This window comes from Eurosta solidaginis, chromosome 1 (assembly GCF_040869045.1).
Source record: "Eurosta solidaginis isolate ZX-2024a chromosome 1, ASM4086904v1, whole genome shotgun sequence".
NCBI lineage: Eukaryota > Metazoa > Arthropoda > Insecta > Diptera > Tephritidae > Eurosta > Eurosta solidaginis.
This window is the reverse complement of record NC_090319.1, coordinates 290,868,532-290,888,326: the sequence shown is the minus strand read 5'-3', so window position 1 is coordinate 290,888,326 and position 19,795 is coordinate 290,868,532. Positions and strand designations below refer to the sequence as shown.

Here is a 19,795-nt window from a genome sequence, read left to right as displayed (position 1 = left end):
CATTTCTCAAAATCTCTAGAAATTAGGATAATAATTGGAAAATATAAATGACGTTGGAGATCGACTAGAAAATTTTAATTTTACAAAATTTCTCAAAGGTTGGATAGTGATTGGAGAAGGAAGTTGGATATCAACTGGAGAACTATCTGGTTTAAGACTAATTAAATAATTATATTGGATATCACCTGTGGAACTAGATATATATTTCGCTGGAGATATATTTTTTCTAAGATTCTTGGGTAAATAAAATCCAGCTGTTGCCCTATCTACAAATTATCTAGATAATAAAAAACCAAATTTGCCGTAAAAAAAAGCCTTAAGCTTAAGGCGGCCTTAAACTGTGAATGAAAAACTGCTCAGCAGTTTAACTATGGTTTAAATTCTACTAGAGTTAAAGCAAACTTAGTTTATCCTTAGCTTAAACAAATACTAAAAAAGCGGGTCTAAGGATAAGCTATGGAAAGAAAGTGAACATGGCCTGGTTGTTTTCTGAATATTCATGTGCACAGAAACGGGATCTTTATCGCTTAGTGTTTTGTGTGCTCCTGATAAGTTTTTATACTCAGTTGAGCAGAGCTCACAGAGTATAATAACTTTGATTGGATAACGGTTGGTTGTACAGGTATAAAGTAATCGAGATAGATATAGACTTCCATATATCAAAATCATCAGTATCGAAAAAAAATTTGATTGAGCCATGTCCGTCCGTCCGTCCGTCCGTTAACCCGATAACTTGAGTAAATTTTGAGGTATCTTGATGCAATTTGGTGTGTAGATTCCTGGGCACACATCTCACATCGCTATTTAAAACGAACGAAATCGGACTATAACCACGCCCACTTTTTCGATATCGAAAATTTCGAAAAACACAAAAAGTGCGATAATTCATTACCAAAGACGGATAAAGCGACAAAACTTGGTAGGTGAGTTGAACTTATGACGCAGAATAGAAAATTAGTAACATTTTGGACAACGGGCGTGGCACCGCCCACTTTTAGAAGAAGATAATTTAAAAGTTTTGCAAGCTGTAATTTGGCAGTCGTTGAAGATATCATTATGAAATTTGACAAAAACGTTACTCCTATTACTATATGTATGCTTAATATAAACTAGCAAAATTGGAGAACGACCACGCCCACTTAAGAAAAAAATTTAAGTAAAATTTTAACAAAAAATTTAATATCTCTACAGTATATAAGTAAATTATTTCAACATTCAACTCCAGTAATGATATGGTGCAACAAAATACAAAAATAAAACAAAATTTCAAAATGGGCGTGGCTCCGCCCTTTTTGGTTTAATTTGTCTAGGACACTTTTAATGCCATAAGTCGAACAAAAATTTAACAATCCTTGTGAAATTTGGTAGGGACTTAGACTCTAGGACGATAATTGTTTTCTGCGAAAAAGAGCGGAATCGGTTGAAGCCACCCCACTTTTTATACACAGTCAACCGTCTGTCCTTCCGCTCGGCCGTTAACACGATAACTTGAGCAAAAATCGATATATCTATATAAAACTTAGTTCACGTACTTATATGAACTCACTTTGTATTGGTATACGCCCACTTTTTCGATTTCGAAAATTACGAAAAATTAAAAAATGCCATAATTCTATACCAAATACGAAAAAAGGGATGAAACATGGTAATTGGATTGGTTTATTGACGCAAAATATAACTTTAGAAAAAAATTTGTAAAATGGGTGTGACACCTACCATATTAAGTAGAAGAAAATGAAAAAGTTCTGCAGGGCGAAATTAAAAGCCTTTGGAATCTTGGCAGGAATACTGTTCGTGGTATTACATATATAAATAAATTAGCCGTACCCGAAAGATGATGTTCTGGGTCACCCTGGTCCACATTTTGGTCAATATCTCGAAAACGCCTTTACATATACAACTACGACCACTCCATTTTAAAACTCTCATTAATACCTTTACTTTGATACCCATATCGTTAAACGCATTCTAGAGTCAACCCTGGTCCACCCTTATAACGATATCTCGAAAAGGCGTCCACCTATAGAACTAATGCCCACGCGCTTTTAAAATACTCATTAACACCTTTCATTTGATACCCATATCGTACAAACAAATTCTAGAGTCACCCCTGGTCCACCTTTATGGCGATATCTCGAAAAGGAGTCCACCTATAGCACTAAGGCCCACTCCATTTTAAAATACTCATTAACACCTTTCATTTGATACCCATATCGTACAAATAAATTCTAGAGTCACACCTGGTCCACCTTTATGGCGATATCTCGAAAAGGCGTCCACCTATAGCACTAAGGCCCACTCCCTTTTAAAATACTCATTAACACCTTTCATTTGATACCCATATCGTACAAAAAAATTCTAGAGTCACCCATGGTCCACCTTTATGGCGATATCTCGAAAAGGCGTCCACCTATAGAACTAAGGCCCACTCCCTTTTAAAATACTCATTAACACCTTTCATTTGATACCCATATCGTACAAACAAATTCTAAAGTCACCCCTGGTCCACCTTTATGGCGATATCTCGAAAAGGCGTCCACCTATAGAACTAAGGCCCACTCCCTTTTAAAATACTCATTAACACCTTTCATTTGATACCCATATCGTACAAACAAATTCTAGAGTCACCCCTGGTCCACCTTTATGGCGATATCTCGAAAAGGCGTCCACCTATAGAACTAAGGCCCAGGCGCTTTTAAAATACTCATTAACACCTTTCATTTGATACCCATATCGTACAAACAAATTCTAGAGTCACCCCTGGTCCACCTTTATGGCGATATCTCGAAAAGGCGTCCACCTATAGAACTAAGGCCCACTCCATTTTAAAATACTCATTAACACCTTTCATTTGATACCCATATCGTACAAACAAATTCTAGAGTCACCCCTGGTCCACATTTATGGCGATATCTCGAAAAGGAGTCCACCTATAGCACTAAGGCCCACTCCCTTTTAAAATACTCATTAACACCTTTCATTTGATACCCATATCGTACAAACAAATTCTAGAGTCACCCCTGGTCCACCTTTATGGCGATATCCCGAAAAGGAGTCCACCTATAGAACTAAGGCCCACTCCCTTTTAAAATACTCATTAACTCCTTTCATTTGATACCCATATCGTACAAGCAAATTCTAGAGTCACCCCTGGTCCACCTTTTTGGCGATATCCCTAAATGGCGTCCACCTATAGAACTATGGCCCACTCCCTCTTAAAATACTCTTTAATACCTTTCATTTGATACACATGTCATACAAACAAATTCCAGGGTTACCTTAGGTTCATTTTCCTACATGGTGATTTTCCCTTATTTTGTCTCCATAGCTCTCAGCTGAGTATGTAATGTTCGGCTACACCCGAACTTAGCCTTCCTTACTTATTTTTATGTATGTATGTATTTCTCTAATATTCTCACAGCGAGCCCTTCAAAATATTCATGATCAATTCTGAATATAACGTACCAAAATGCATCAATCCGCTTTAAGCATTAATCAAAAATTTCCCACACACATACATACATTTAATGTAATATATAAAAACATTACGGGGACTCATGTAACCGTATAAATGCCTTATAAAGTGTGTAAACGTATAAATTTATCTAGTTTACGCACGAGCTGTCAAATTTTGTATGAAAAATCATTTACACAATTTGTATAAATTTACGCGCACATTTCATTGTGTAAACGCGGTAAACCCAAAGGAATGCAACCTTGCTGACATTACAGACGGCATTTTCATCAAAAATCACCAACATCAGCAAGTAAAGGCGTTTTAGTTTTGTTTTTTCACTTAATCTTGGTATTTTTTAATTTGTATAACAATCAAAAAAATTTTTTTGGAAATAATACAGCTGAAAAACAATCAAGTTTATCAAGAGTATTACTAGGTGCGTTCATATAACCGCGTGTGTAAATGGATATAATTTTACACCTTATAAGTTTATATGCTATCATGAGTCCCCCTATTTTGTTTTGAGCTGGGCTGGAATGGATAATTTTATTCATAACCTAATTTCTCCCTAGAGTAACTTGATGTATACGCTGAATATATTATTTCTTTTAATTTTCCTTAACGTAAGTTGGACGAAGTCTTAGACAGAAATGTCTAGACAGTATACCTGTATAATCAGTCTACGTTATTTACATATATGTGGTTTTTTAAAATGTATGTAAATATGTATAACAATAATATTGTACGTTGCTTGATATTCGCATGTTAGGTGCATTGGAACGTGTTCAATGTCGTGTAGAATGGCAAATAACAGCAAATAATACGTGACAAATTATGCTTACCGATTTGTGATTATCGTTGCGCAGTGGCAAACTGGCAAGCGTGCCACTGCCAAACAAACGCTAGGCAATTAGGCGGCAAGTGAAAAAAAAGCAAAGTAGTATTGTTGGCTTATGTCATGTATGAGCAATTCGTGCAACATGAGTTGTTGCACCACTAAACAAAGTAGGTATGCATTTAGCTTAGCTTATTCATTTATTTATTTATTTGTATGTAACTGGTTTAGCGCATAAAAAACTGACCATATATTAGGGGGACTCATGATATCACATAAACTTATAAGGTGTAAAATTATATCCATTTACACACGCGGTTATATGAACGCACCTAGTAATACTCTTGATAAACTTGATTGTTTTTCAGCTGTATTGTTTCCAAAAAAAATTTTTTGATTGTTATACAAATTAAAAAATACCAAGATTAAGTGAAAAATCAAAACTAAAACGTCTTTACTAAGATATTCTTGTAAATTACTTGCTGATGTTGGAGATTTCTGATGAAAATGCCTGCTGTAATGTCTGCAAGGTTGCATTCCTTTGAGTTTATCGCGTTTACACAATGAAATGTGCGCGTAAATTTATACAAATTGTGTAAATGATTTTTCATACAAAATTTGACAGCTCGTGCGTAAACTAGATAAATTTATACGTTTACACACTTTATAAGGCATTTATACGGTTACATGAGTCCCCCTATTATAAACTGCTATTTAAAGCTACTACTTGCTAGCTTTGCCTTTACTTTTAGTGTGGCATGTATGTTTGTATGTGACTACATCCCAGCAGTTAATAGCCAAAGTAGTCAGCAAACATTCTAGTTCATTGACTTTAATTTTGTGTGGTTATTCATACTAGTTGTCGAATTTTGTCTATCGGACTCGAGGAAATACGCTAGCGCTTTCTTCCGGCAATTAGCAATGCATACTTCAGGAAACAAGGCTAGACCTACAACTCGGACACAAGGAAATGCGCTAGCGCTTTCTGCTAGCAATAAGCAATGCGTTCTTCAGTTAACAAATCTAGACCTACAAATCATGGTGCACATAAATACAAGCATGACGTGTCGCACCTCATCGTTATTACCACATAGTAATTTCAGGGATTCAAGGGGTTGAAAAGCGCAATACAAAGCTTTATAACTTCGAAACTTCCGCAACCCTGTTGTCAACCTCACCAACACGTGGAGTATCATAGTTCTTTATAGAGCAAAGATGATTGGGATAGCACCTCAATGGTGCTTGTTACCGGAAAGTACCGGATCTATATCCGGCAAAAGACCATAAACATCGATAAACTTCCCAAAAGCGTCGATGAGTATCTTTATCGTTAATACAACAACAAGAACAACAACAAGCCATTAAATAGTCAAGCATTTTTAATTAACGGGCCCAGACGTTATGGGTATGCTGATACTTAAACGCCTTTATCAAAAATGCATCAGCTTCCTAGCGCATGTCTACTACTTCTATTTGCAGTTTTTTGCGTTTCAATAATGATGATGTACACTACCAAAGCCTGGAAACTCAGCTAACGATATTGAGCTCTACCGACATCATCCTGCTCTGCTTTCTTCATCTAAAAACAAATATCGGATTAGCATAGCACTGCGCTTAACGCCATTAACACCTAAATAAATTAAAGACTGAACAAGCCGATACCTCATCCTAGGCCGGTGGCACGTCTCGTGTTAAAAACTTTTGATACAGTCAACCACGACACCTTTCCCCGTTGTATAAATAGGTTAACTGAAAAATATCTGAGTGGCCAAAAGGAAACTCCGAAATCTAGGAAAATTAAATAGGGAGTAGATTATGTAATTTGCGATAATCGCTGGAGTGATTTTAGGCCGGGCTTCTCTTCCAATTTGTGTCGTGCTGCTTTCAATTTTTCTTACATATTGGCAGAACGGGACTCACTTCTTTTATGCCGACTCTGAACGGCATCTGCAAGGCAGATCAGTATTCACTGAGAGCTTTCCATGGCAGAAATACAATCGCAGAAATGCTTACCACTTTTAAGGTTGTGCCCGTTATAAATATACGTTATCCAACTCTAGTATGCATCTAGTATACAATAAGTTGATTCAACTGCAGGGATATAGCCTCTTCGAAAAAAAAAACACTTTTTACTTTAAAATATTGTAAACTTGTCTTTACAAATAGAAAGTTATATATTGCATTGCCACAGTGGGAGTGCACTACCAAGGTTTGGGTATTTGTACTTACTTACAATAGTAATTTAAAGCGACAACAAAACACGCGATCCAAGCCACCTACATACTTACATACATACAAACATGGATGTTTACATGTGCTCTGGCAGCGATTGTGTTAGCTCATTGAACTGGTCAAAACTACAATGTAAACAAAATAACAAAATTGCTGTAGCACGACATTTTCTGCACATTGAACTTTGCATGTTTTGGCATATTTTTAATTAAGCACTTAATTAATAGCGGTAACATGCAACTTTAAGCCGAAAAATGATGAAGCGTTGTAACAGAAAATCGTAGCGAGAGAAAGAGAGAGAGAGGATTTTCGTAATACAGTTTTACATGATTCGATACAAGATAAATCTAATCGCATACTGTACGTGAAAAATGTGGTGTCGACTTTTGAGACGTGAGTTGAAATTTAGAAAATTTAACATTCTGAGAGCTTGAAAAAAAGGAATAAACATTACGATCCATAATGCCAAGACATTCGTTTTTATGTACACACTAACAGGGTACCTGGCGTTGCTCGGGTTGGGCAGATACCTAACCTAAATAAGAAGGGGTATTTTAACGCATCCCCTTCCCTTTACTCAAAGTCAAGCAATCAGTATATAAGATTTTATTGACCTTCTTAAAAATGTATTTCGCAATTTTTCTCATTCTTACCCTTTATAATTTCCTTATCTCTCTCTCTCTTGTTTTTTACACCATCTACCTATCTCCTTCTTTTTTCTTAGATCGCTCTTTCCTCTTATCATTCTTTGTTTTATTTTTCAAATTTTATTTTGTCAAACACAAGTCATACTCAAAATCTCATCACTTAATCAAAATATTCTAGCTGTACAATTATTGTGTATCATATCATATAAACAGCTATTTTTACAATGGAATGTTTAAATTTAATAAAAACTTTTAAATCACTCAATGCAATCGCTTTAACTTTTTGGCGTATGAGTAACTTTTGCTGACATACAAAATTTGTCGTACCAGCCAGTGGCGCACGTGAAATTGAAAAAAAAAAATATTTAAAATTCTTAGTTCTGAAATATGAAAAACTTTCCTTTTAATCGAAGGAACCTATAGCCAAAAATTTGGTGATGATTGAAGTGTGGGAAACACGTTTCCATAGGGAACACAACACACACACGCACAGAATTTGATTTTTATATATACAGATTATTCTATATTCTAACAGTTTGTCCAAACTTCATTCAAAATATTTTTTTTTATGAAACTTCTATCTGAATTTCCCAGTACAAGTCATTCCTTTTACTAATCCCCCAAACTATATTCGCTTAATCTAATAAATAATAATAAGTCCATATATTTAGTTGTTATTGTTAAAACGCATTATCCAGATCACAAAAAGACGCTATAGAACTATTTTTTTTTTTTCTCTTAAGCCAAAGTTGAAAACTTTGTATTTGAAAACATCTATTTTCCCTTAATATTATTCATTTTATTTACAAAATTTCATTCAAGATGAGTGCTGAAACCATAAATTTAACTCTGGAATAATTTCTTGAGCATTTCTTGGACCCTTGAAGAAATTCCAAAAAATATCCGTAGACGTTTCAATTGGACCATGCAGATGAGTTCCTGAATGAAATTTATATTTTTATTATTATTTAATTTTTTGTTTATTATTATTTATATTTTTATTTATCATAAATATTTTTACAATTTCTAAGTCAAAATTTTAAAATCTAAGTTTAGCAAGGATATATCTTTATATAAGGACAGTTTATCGTTGTTTTTTGTCCATTTTTATAAAGAAAATGCTTACAATTTTTTTATTTTCTTCTTTTGTTCCTTTGTCGCGGCGTCTTAACATATCTGTGAAGTTTCACCTTTGTAGCTCAATAAGAAGTTACTTAAAGATTAATCGCAAGACTCCCTCCGTTCCGTACGATTTTTCTAGATATCTCGATCTGTGCGCCCCTATTTAAACTTTTTGTTATGTGTTTCATACTGTCGTCGGCCTCTGAATTAAGTTTGAAATTTCAAGCCTCTAGCTCATCGAGAAGTTACCTAAAAGCCGGTTTAAGTTGCCATCTAATTTTTTCGATCCCTGCGCCACCTAACGGATTTTTCCCCTTTCGTTGCATTTTCTCGGTGTCTTAACCTATATGTGAAGTTTCACAGCATTAGCTCAATGAGAAGTTAATTAAAAATTGATTCAAATATTTGTATTGAAAATGCGGACAAACATTCAACCGACCTAATATAAAGGAAATAAAAAGATGGTTGCTAAAGCTGACGGCAGAGTGTTCACTATACGTATTTTTGAGCGATAAGCAAATTTTATTTTCATATATTTTAAAAAATAAAAATAAATGTAAGGCGCGATAACTTCCGAAGAGATCTAAGGCCGAGCTTCTCTTCCAATTTGCGTCGTGTTCCTCTTGATTTTCCCTACAAATTGGCCGGACGGGACCTACATGTTTTATGCCGCCTCCGAACGGCATCTGCAAGGCAGATGAGCTTTCACTGAGAGCTTTTCATGGCAGAAATACACCCGGGGCGCTTGCCGAGCACTGCCGAGGGGCGACCCCGCTTAGAAAAATTTTCTTCTAACTTAAAAAGCTTATTTCTAAAATTTGTTGATGTTGCTTTGTCCGGGATGCGAACCCAAGGCATTCGGTGTGGTAGGCGGAGCACGTTACCATCATACCGCGGTGGCCGCATATATTTTACGAGCTTCAAACAAAGGCGAATTAAGTACCAGATGTTGTTATCCCAACAGCTGATTGCTCCTTCTTGATTATTTTCCATACAATGCCTTGTACAACAATATGTATGTCAGTTAATCGAAATTAATGAAAATTTTCTTTTGACTTGACATTCTTCTGCACGGCGAATTCGTTGGGTTCGCTTTGCCATCACCTCGTATGGATTCGTCTTGCTTTAAACGTTTCTTTAACAATTTTCACAACAATTTTAACAAGATCAATATATTTTTTTTTTCTTTAGCTGATTTCTAATAGCTGTACGGTGAGGTGTGATATATATAAAATGAGAGCAACTACACAATTGCGGAAATTTAAGACTTTCTATGAAGTACTCGATATATTTATACATGCTTATACTCCTGATAATTTTTGAAACAACACAACGCTTTGCACTTATCAAGGCTGGCAGCAATAATGAGACAATTGCAAAATACATGCCCACAGCATTGCCTTAATGCTTTATGCCATCATTGTATCATAATTGCTTTAATTTTTTGTTATTGTTATCAAATTTGATTTTCTCTTCGCAGTTGTGAACATGCAACAATGCCGACAGAAAATGTTTGCACAGATGCAGGAGTTCAAGTGGAATACCCGGCAGAGAACTCAAATAGCTTTAAGTAAATTATAAATGAACGTTTTTAATCAATATCATGCCTCTATTCAAGTCCCCATGTTGGCCAGCCATTAATTACACACTACAACAAAGTTATAAATTTTCTTGCAACAGAGCAACTTTTGGTTTATGTTTAGGCTAAGAAAATATATTTCAGACAAAGCTTGTATTGAACATAGGATTTACAGCTTTGTACTAGACGATCAACTGGGTAATGAAGCCCGATCGCTTCGAAAAAGGAAACTGAAGATAGCACAACGGAGAAACCGGCTAGTCTCCAAATCAGGACAATTTTTTCAAAATAATATGCTACTAATAATATGTCGAAAGAACAATCAGTAAGAAAGTGAAAGCAATTTAATTCAGTCCCATTTTTTGGAAGTTTCTCACAGAATTTTCATAAGGGTATTGTTTCGGTTATATATACATATGTATTAAATGGATAACATTGCATGTGAGCACTTAAACGATACGCCTAATGGCAATAAAATGATGGTAACACACATACAAACAAGCAATCAAGCGTCATTTATGTAGGTAGGAGGTCAATGAATGGACGGATGTGGAAATGGATGTATGGCTGAAATTTCACAAAGCTTTTTTTCTTGAAAAATTTAACTAGTTAGGTGGTGGCAAACTTATATGCATTAGTGTGCGAAAATGCAAAAGTTACATACAAAAGAGTTGAAAATTAACTACACTAGGGTTGAGCCTTATTTGTATTGATACACCTTTTTGTATCTTTGATTCAATATTTGTTGGTAACAAAAAAATTAAGATTAACAAACTGTTTGTCAAATTACAAAATGACCGATGCCGTTTAGAGTTTAACCTTGACTGATTTATTAACAGAATTCATAATCAACAAGTAAGGAAGGCTAAGTTCGGGTGTAACCGAACACTACATACTCAGCAGAGAGCTATGGAGACAAAATAAGGGAAAATCACCATGTTTTAAAAAGAACCTAGGGTAACCCTGGAATGTGTTTGTATGACATGTGTATCAAATGGAAGGTATTAAAAGAATATTTTAAGAGGAAGTGAGTCTTAGTTCTATGGGTGGACGCCATTTACGGATATCGCCATAAACGTGGACCAGGGGTGACTCTAGAATGTGTTTGTACGATATGGGTATCAAATTAAAGGTATTAATGAGGGTTTTAAAAGGGAGTGGCCCTTAGTTGTATATGTGAAGGCGTTTTCGAGATATCGACCAAAATGTGGACTAGGGTGATCCAGAATATCATCTGTCGGGTATCGCTAATTTATTTATATATGTAATACCACGAACAGTATTCCTTCAAAGATTCCAAGGGCTTTTGATTTCGCCCTGCAAAACTTTTTAATTTTCTTCTACTTAATATGGTAGGTGTCACACCCATTTTACCAATTTTTTTCTAAAGTTATATTTTGCGTCAATAGACCAATACAATTACCATGTTTCATCCCTGTTTTCGTATTTGGTATATAATTATGGCATTTTTTTAAATTTTTCGTAATTTTCGATATCGAAAAAGTGGGCGTGGTTATAGTCGGATTTCGGCCAATTTTTACACCAATACAAAGTGAGTTTGGATAAGTACGTGAACTGAGTTTAGTAAAGATATATCGATTTTTTCTCAAGTTATCGTGTTAACGGCCGAGCGGAAGGACAGACGGTCGACTGTGTATAAAAACTGGGCGTGGCTTCAACCGATTTTGCCCTTTTTCACAGAAAACAGTTATCGTCCTAGAGTCTAAGCCTCTACCAAATTTCACAAGGATTGGTAAATTTTTGTTCGACTTATGGCATTAAAAGTATCCTAGACTAATTAAATAAAAAGGGCGGAGCCACGCCCATTTTGAAATTTTCTTTTATTTTTGTATTTTGTTGCAACATATCGTTACTGGAGTTGAATGTTGACATAATTTACTTATATACTGTAAAGATATTATCTTTTCTTTTAAAATTTGAATTTAAAATTTTTTTTTTTTAAAGTGGGCGTGGTCGTTCTCCGATTTTGCTAATTTTCATCAAGCAGACATATAGTAATAAGAGTAACGTTCCTGCCAAATTTCATCATGATATCTTCAACGACTGCCAGCCAAATTACAGCTTGCAAAACTTCTAAATTACCTTCTTTTAAAAGTGGGCGGTGCCACGCCCATTGTCCAAAATTTTACTAGTTTTCTATTCTGCGTCATAAGCTCAACTCACCTACCAAGTTTCATCGCTTAATGCGTATTTGGTAATGAATTATCACCCTTTTTCGATTTTTCGAAATTTTCGATATCGAAAGAGTGGACGTGGTTATTGTCCGATATCGTCCATTTTAAATAGCGATCTGAGATGAGTGCCCAGGAATCTACATACCAAATTTCATAAAGATACCTCAAAATTTACTTAAGTTATCGTGTTAACGGACAGACGGACGGACGGACGGATGGACGGACGGACGGACGGACGGACATGGCTCAATCGAATTTTTTTTCGATACTGATGATTTTGATATATGGAAGTCTATATCTATCTCGATTCCTTTATACCTGTACAACCAACCGTTATCCAATCAAAGTTAATATACTCTGTGAGCTCTGCTCAACTGAGTATAAAAATGAGTACAAGAAGAAATAAGTAATATATGCACATATGTATGTATGTATATACATACACAAATATTTATGTACATATCGTATATGAATTACTGTAAATAGGTAAAATCAAGACATAAAGAATAGAAGTTTAGTTATTACAAATATTATTGAACAGCGATAACAATAATCGATTATTACATATCAAGCTTACGATATAAATTTAATGAATAATACTAAGGGAATATCAGTCGCGAACACAAATTAATACATATATAAATATACAGTACTATTTGAACTGATTCGATTAAAACATGACCGTGTGAATATCCGTCACCTATCCATCTTTCTGTTAAAAGATACCTTGATGAAAATTGGAAAATGGGTGGGATTTAAAATTACAATAATCATGAGTCTAAACCTCTAAACCGATATAGTTGCAATACCAAATCTTCTACTGACAACCCACTATTCAGATAAGAAGCTCTGCCAAATTTGAATGATTCAAAAATTTTAATGCCATGAACTAAAGTTGGTAAATATTAGTGTGCGTGTGATTTTGTCACAGCGACTGAAATAATAGCCGTGTTTTTTTACACGCGTATACATTTCGTTTGCGCGTGAAAAAAACTCTTTTCCTCGCTTAGATAGTGGTTAGGAGACCCATCTAGCGGCAATGGTTAAACAACTAGCTACAGCACCGGGTGTACCGAAAAGCGGAGACACAACCCTCTGTGGTATTTCTGTGTATAACATATAGCTGAATCAGTTATGATAAATAGTGGACGCGCATAAAATACATAGAATTAGTGCAGAGGGTGAAACATTGACACATATTTCAGTTACATCTGAGTATAATGCGTATTGAAATTTAGTAGTACTAATTTTATACGTAGCATTTTCAGAGGTGTATTTAAAGTTTGTCGCTTAGCAGTATAAAGTTTAAGCGTAAACGTATATAGATGTGAAAAAAAAACACAGCTCATAAAGTAAATTTCAGCGACAGCTTGAAGATATCGCGGTGACTGATTGCCTCTGAGGGCATCTGCTTCTTGTTAGCGATTACGTTTAACACTTATATAAATATTCGACTCAAACACGCCCTTTGTCGCAAAAACAGTTTGCTACTATGTTGTGAACCAGAGATTATTTAACTTAAACAGCGGCTGAATAACAAACGAAGTCCCATTAAAATACTACACAGTTGTCTATGATAACAGCGGATATCTACGGTTAAAAAAATTATTTAACTGATATGTATTTATTAGCATTTCAATAATTGTTCAGTGACAATGAACTTTTCGATTCCGATAAGCAAAACATGAGTAAGTATACAAACAATTTTATTTTTGTGCCGAAGATTTTACGCCTTTCATTAATGGGGCTGAACAATAATCTTATCCCGTTCGTAATCTCCAAATAATCGGCTACATAAGATAAGAAATATATAGTGAACAGATGTACATACCTACACGATTTTTAAGATAAATATAAAATAAAAAAAGGCAAAAACCCCCTTATCTGAACGATCGGTTGTATGGCATATATATTATATATAGCTCCGATCGAAATGATTTTTACAGGAAATCTTCTATGATATATTAAAATATATATCACCGACTCTCACGTTTACACTTTCTAAATTAAGGGAGAAATGGCCAAAAATCTTTCTATCTGAACGATCGGTTATATGGGATATAACTATATACAGCTCCGACCAAAGTGATTTTTTCAGGATATCTTCTATGATATATTAGAATATATATCACCGAGTTTCACGTTAATACTTTCTAAATTGCGGCAGGAATGACCAAAATCGTCTTACCTGAACGATCGGTTGTAAGGGAGATATATGTTATAGTGGTCCGATCCTACCGGATTCGACAAAATCTAATATAATACAAAAATGCATCCTTGTGCCAAATTTCGTTGAGATATCTCAAAATTTGAGAGACTAGTTTGCGTTCAAACAAACAGACGGACGGACGAACAGACGGACGGACAGACGGACATGGCTATATCAACTCAGTTCGACGCCCTGATCAATTCGGTATACTTAATGGTGAGTCTATCTTCTATATTTCTCAACGTTATAAACATCGGACCAAAGTTAATATACCATTTCATGTTCATGAAAGGTATAAAAATATATTTATGTGACGGAGTTTTAATCAAATCTCCTCTTATATTTTTAATAATCTACAGTACGTCTGAATGTATCTAAAAGCCCAAGCGGTGGGCAGATTCTCTATCTTCACTATCGGCACTATCTGCTGTCATTATTTTGCCATTTTCCTCCAATATGTACATTTGCATGAATTTGTTTAATATTTCCATTTTAATAAATACATACATATACGCGAGCTGATAGCAATAGCAGCTAGTGTTAGTCTTAAAATTTATTTTAAGCCGAGATATATGTATGTATAATAATAGTAATAACATAAATACACGCATACACACATACAATACTTCTATTATGTACAAACATAGTACATGTGTATTTATTTTTAGGGTCTACTTAAAATATTGCAAAATAGATCGCAAATATTTAAGTTCACTCTATAAGTTAATTTACACAATTCACTATTGATTACTTACCAATGACGGTGAGATTGATTTTTAAATTTCGTGTTGGTGAATTTCGAAAATCCACGCGACATCTATAGACACCCTCATCTTCAATACGCACATTATCGATTTTCAATTGCGCAGGATGGGAGGTGCTGCTGAAGTAGGCGCGTGTACCAAATGCCAATGGTGATGACCATAGACGCGCTTGTCCAAATTGACGACCACGCACATCAAAGCTTTAAGGTTGTAGAAAATGGAAAAGTTAAATATTTAGTAAGAAAAAAGTAAAGAAAATATAAAAAATAAGTTGAAAGTACTTAACAAAAGATGGTTATGCCATTGGATATGACATTTTAAATACTTTACGATTAAATCTAATCCTTTTTGCATTTGACACTTTCAAGTGCCCATAAAATGTCACCCTTCAACACTAACACAATTCTAACTAAGTGTTCACACATACTTGTAACGATGTTTTATAAAAGTACTTACGTATATGTATGTATATAACTTACTTGTAAATGGGTTCACCATCACCCTCACGAAACCATAGCACCATATAAACTGCATCATCTCTTTCCATGGGGGAAATATCACAGGGCAGCATCGCTTGTCGCCCCAGTACACCTTGCACCGAAGTTAAAGGGACTGCAAGAAATGATGAAAAAAGGACAATTTTTAAACGGACGCCGCTTTAAATGGTTTATATAATAAAAAAAATGAAATAAAACAATAGTTTAGCTTATGGTGAATAAATTTGTAAAACCCTACGGTTAATTTGACAAGCATCTGATAAGCTTAAGTGTCTTACACAATCTTACAATACAAGAATTTGTAATGCCAAAGTTTGCAGCTTTAAAATTAAATGAAGTGCTTCTCTTCGTAAGCCTGCCAAATTTTTTAGGCTTGCCAGGATGAGTTCGCGAGCAACAGAGGGATGATGGTTATGAACAGCCCGACTAACTAGCTAAGCGCAGTGTTATAGCAGCATTCTCTGTTTCAGAGCCTTTCTGTGGACTAACAAAGGCACATACCATGGAAATCATAAGTTACTGTGAAACAAAGCAGTTCAGACAACACTAGATTGAACGTCCAGGGCAAAGAGAGGTCAAGTTATTTAAAGTAATCGAATTGGTTTAAAAAACTTAACGATTTGCTATCCAAAATTTACTGATATGTTATCGAAAAGTTATTAACTTATTTTTGAAAAGTTTTTGATTCACTGTCGAAAATTTTTGGCGATTTTTTTAAAATTTATTTATTTATTATCAAAAAGGTTTATATTTGTTATCCTAAAGTTATCGAAACTTGATCGAAATCTTATCGAAAATTATCAATTGATATCGAAATGTTATCGATTTCTTAACGGAGTGTTACCAATTTATTATAGAACTTCTATCATTTTTTTTTTTTTTTTGACTAAACATCGTTTAAATGACACGGTGATAAAATGCCAGTAATAAACGATAACAATTCGTAACCGATAATGAGTCCACAACAAAACCATATCTAGCCGGTATCGGTTGTTCTTCAGCCCGAAAATTATTTGTTCCAGACAAATTAACGTCTGCGTGGTTTAATTTCAACCTCTGGGTGAGCTCTAGTTATTTTAAGAACATTACTTTTCTTGACGTACAACTGTAAGTTTATATATCGGACTTCACTTCTACTTGTAACCCACACCTTTCTTTTATGCGCCAATAGCAGAATGAGTTGAGCCCTGTCTCTATATTTAGAACTCAAGATAAGCACAGCATAAACAAGCTTAAATTTTTTTCTGTAGTTACATCTTCAGCTCTAGTAATAATGCGAGTTGCCCATTTAAAAATTTAAACCAAAATGCCCGACTATGTTTAGAGACTATAAGAGCTTTGGTACAAACATTCAATATTACCAGCACATCTAGCACAATAGCTTACCTTGATGGTATTTGCTTCCATATATGTAAATTACGTACGTTGCCTTACTTAATCGCAGTGATTAGAGATTTTCATCCACACAAATTTAATCACACAAACAACTTCATACAAAGTTCAGAGATTTGAGAACAAAATCAAAATTATCAATTTCAATGTGGCACATTGCAAGCACATTTGTTGGCAACGAGTTTATGTGGCACATGAAACAAAAACGCATTTGATCAGCAGTAATTGTACTATCTGAATTTAGAAGACAAAAAGCAACAAAGACACCTTTAGCAACGAGGATTTCGAGCAAGTATTAAAGTCGTTATTGACGTAGGCCTTGCTTTATGCACACTCTGATGTCACATCATTGATCTATTGATGGTGATGTATGCAAGTTTTCCATGAGAATATTTCGAAATAGGCAGCCTTTTCGTGTAGTACAAAATTTCTCATGATAATGGTTGTTTGCGTATATTTAGAACGAACAGTTGATTGAATAAGGAAGCTAAACGAAGCACAGAAGTTTAACTTATGAAAATTATAGATAAAATAGCGTACCTGATGTTTTAGCTGCGTTAAGAAAAAAAACTTTGCAAATAAATTTTGCTATTTTTGTGCTCATCAACCAAATGTCAGAGAAACTTTTGCAATAATACATCACTAGTTCATAAAACACAAAATTTGACAAGTAACAACTCGAAGTGCACCAAAGAACAAATAAGTAAACTAAGCAAACAGATGAGTTAGAAATCGAGCAAAAGAAGCAAAAATTTAAATAAAGGGCAACTGGAGAGAAAACTTGGGAACGATTGTAGCGGTTGGACAATTTTTTCATACCCAATAGTAATGTGACTATCTAATTTGGAAATTAAAACGTTATCAAAAAAATAAAATTTTGATTGGAAGGGATATATCTTTTTAATTTGAGAAAGATATAATTCACAACTTGTTCTCAAATGTGATTCTCTAATCGACCCGAAATAAAAGATTTCATAATTGAATATTCGGATGTCCAGACGCTTGTCATTGTGACTCAATGATGGCAAAAGCGCTAAACGCATTTAAATAAAATTTTGCACGGCTAGAGCCAAAAGTCTGAAAGGACCTACCAGCAACATTTTTGAAACAGGGTGGGGACGGCAGCACAACGCGCCAGAACGAATGAACAGACTTGAATAAAATTCGACATAGAGATAAACAAGAGTGACGAGAGATCTACTGGCTATATCTTTTTGAATAAGACGTGGATGGCGTCGATATAATTAGGCATATTGGGATTTAGGTTGATATTTATTATCAATTATATTTAGAATATGGTCATATTAGACAACTCGTAAAGAAATTTTGAAAAAGTGAGAGGTTTTTGGTATCTAAGTCTTTGGGATTAAGGCCCAGTCAAATGTGGAAATGTGAACAGTGTCCCATCTGGGAAGATTTTATGAGCATTTTGGGGCTACGTCGGGCTCATTGCATAGCTATTTCTCTGCATCTGTACTGTTCTGAGATAATCTTTGATTAATAAGATATCGTTTTCGGGATATTTCGGGGTCAGACGAAATTTTTTTGTCATAATTTGGGATTGTTTTCAGGATCAACTCAGGACTATTTCAAGATGATTAAGATTGGATTCGAGACTATCTTCGGATCACCAAGCGATTGTTTTCGAGGTAAAATCGGGGCTGTTGCGATATAGTTTCGAAACAATCACGCTTTTAAAAAAATATGTCCAATAGATATTTCTTGAGGATAAAATATTTGATATTTTGTTGTGTTTGTGGAATCATATCGTGGCTTCGGAAGTATTTGGGCCAGTACGGAAGTACGTTTGGTATAATTTCGGGAAAATTTTTAGATTAATTACTTAATTAATTGGCGCTTAACAATTTAAACGGTTATGGCTGTCCAACAAGGCGCGCCAGTCGCTCCTTCTCTCTGCCAACCGGCGCCAATTGGTCACACTAAGGGATTTTAAATTGTTTTCCACCTGGGCGTGGGGCGGCCCTCTACCTCTATTTCCATAGGCCGGTTCCGATAGAAACATTTTTTTGGCCGGAGCGTTATCTTTAATTCGCATAACATGGCCTTGCCAGCGCAGGCGTTGAGCTTTAACTCGCTGGACTATGTTGATGTCTGCGTATATCTCGCACAACTCATCGTTAAATCTTCTGCGGTACGCGCCATCGCCAACGCATAGAGGTCCATAAATCTTTCGAAGAAATTTTCTTTCGAACACTTCAAGAGCCGTTTTATCTGATGTTGTCATGGTCCATGCTTCTGCAGCATATAGCAGGACGGGAACGATAAGTGACTTGTAGAGTAAGATTTTTGTTTGCCGAGAGAGGACTTTACTTTTAAATTGCCTACCTAGTACAAAGTGGCATTTATTGGCTAGAGTGATTCTTCGCTGGATTTCAGAGCTGATATTGCTATTAGTGTTGATACTGATTCCCAAATAAACGAAGTCTTTTACGATTTCGAAATTATGGCTGCCAGCAGTAGCGTGGTTGCCAAGGCGCATATGCGCTGACTCTTAGCTCGATGACAGCAGGTACTTCGTTTTGTCCTCATTCACCATCAAACCCATCCTTACTGCTTCTTTTTCCAGTTTGGAGTAAGCGTAACTAACGGCGCGGGTGTTTAAGCCGATGATATCAATATTATCAGCATATGCCAGTATTTGCACGCTTTTAAAGAATATTGTTACAGAGCGGTTAAGGTCTGCAGCTAGTAAAATTAGTTTCGAAAGGCTCTGAGAGGTCTTTCCCAATTCTGACTGAGCTGATGGTGTTGCTCAACGTCATTTTGCACAGCCTTTTAAGTTTTTCGGGGAAACTAAATTCAGACCTAGCGGCATATAGGTAGCTCCTTTTCGTGCTGTCGAAGG

General features: G+C 35.2%; 1 protein-coding gene across 7 annotated transcripts in view; it reads right to left on the bottom strand.

The window, feature by feature from the left end:
- Positions 1-19,795, bottom strand: part of side-IV (sidestep IV) — a 502,822-nt gene that overhangs the window by 126,428 nt on the left and 356,599 nt on the right. For all 7 annotated transcript variants that reach the window (XM_067761095.1, XM_067761090.1, XM_067761096.1 and 4 more), the window contains 2 exons: positions 15,520-15,652; positions 15,032-15,240 (listed from right to left, as the gene is read on the bottom strand). In XM_067761095.1, the coding sequence (XP_067617196.1) occupies positions 15,032-15,240; positions 15,520-15,652 (342 nt within the window). The remainder of the gene's footprint in view (positions 1-15,031; positions 15,241-15,519; positions 15,653-19,795) is intronic.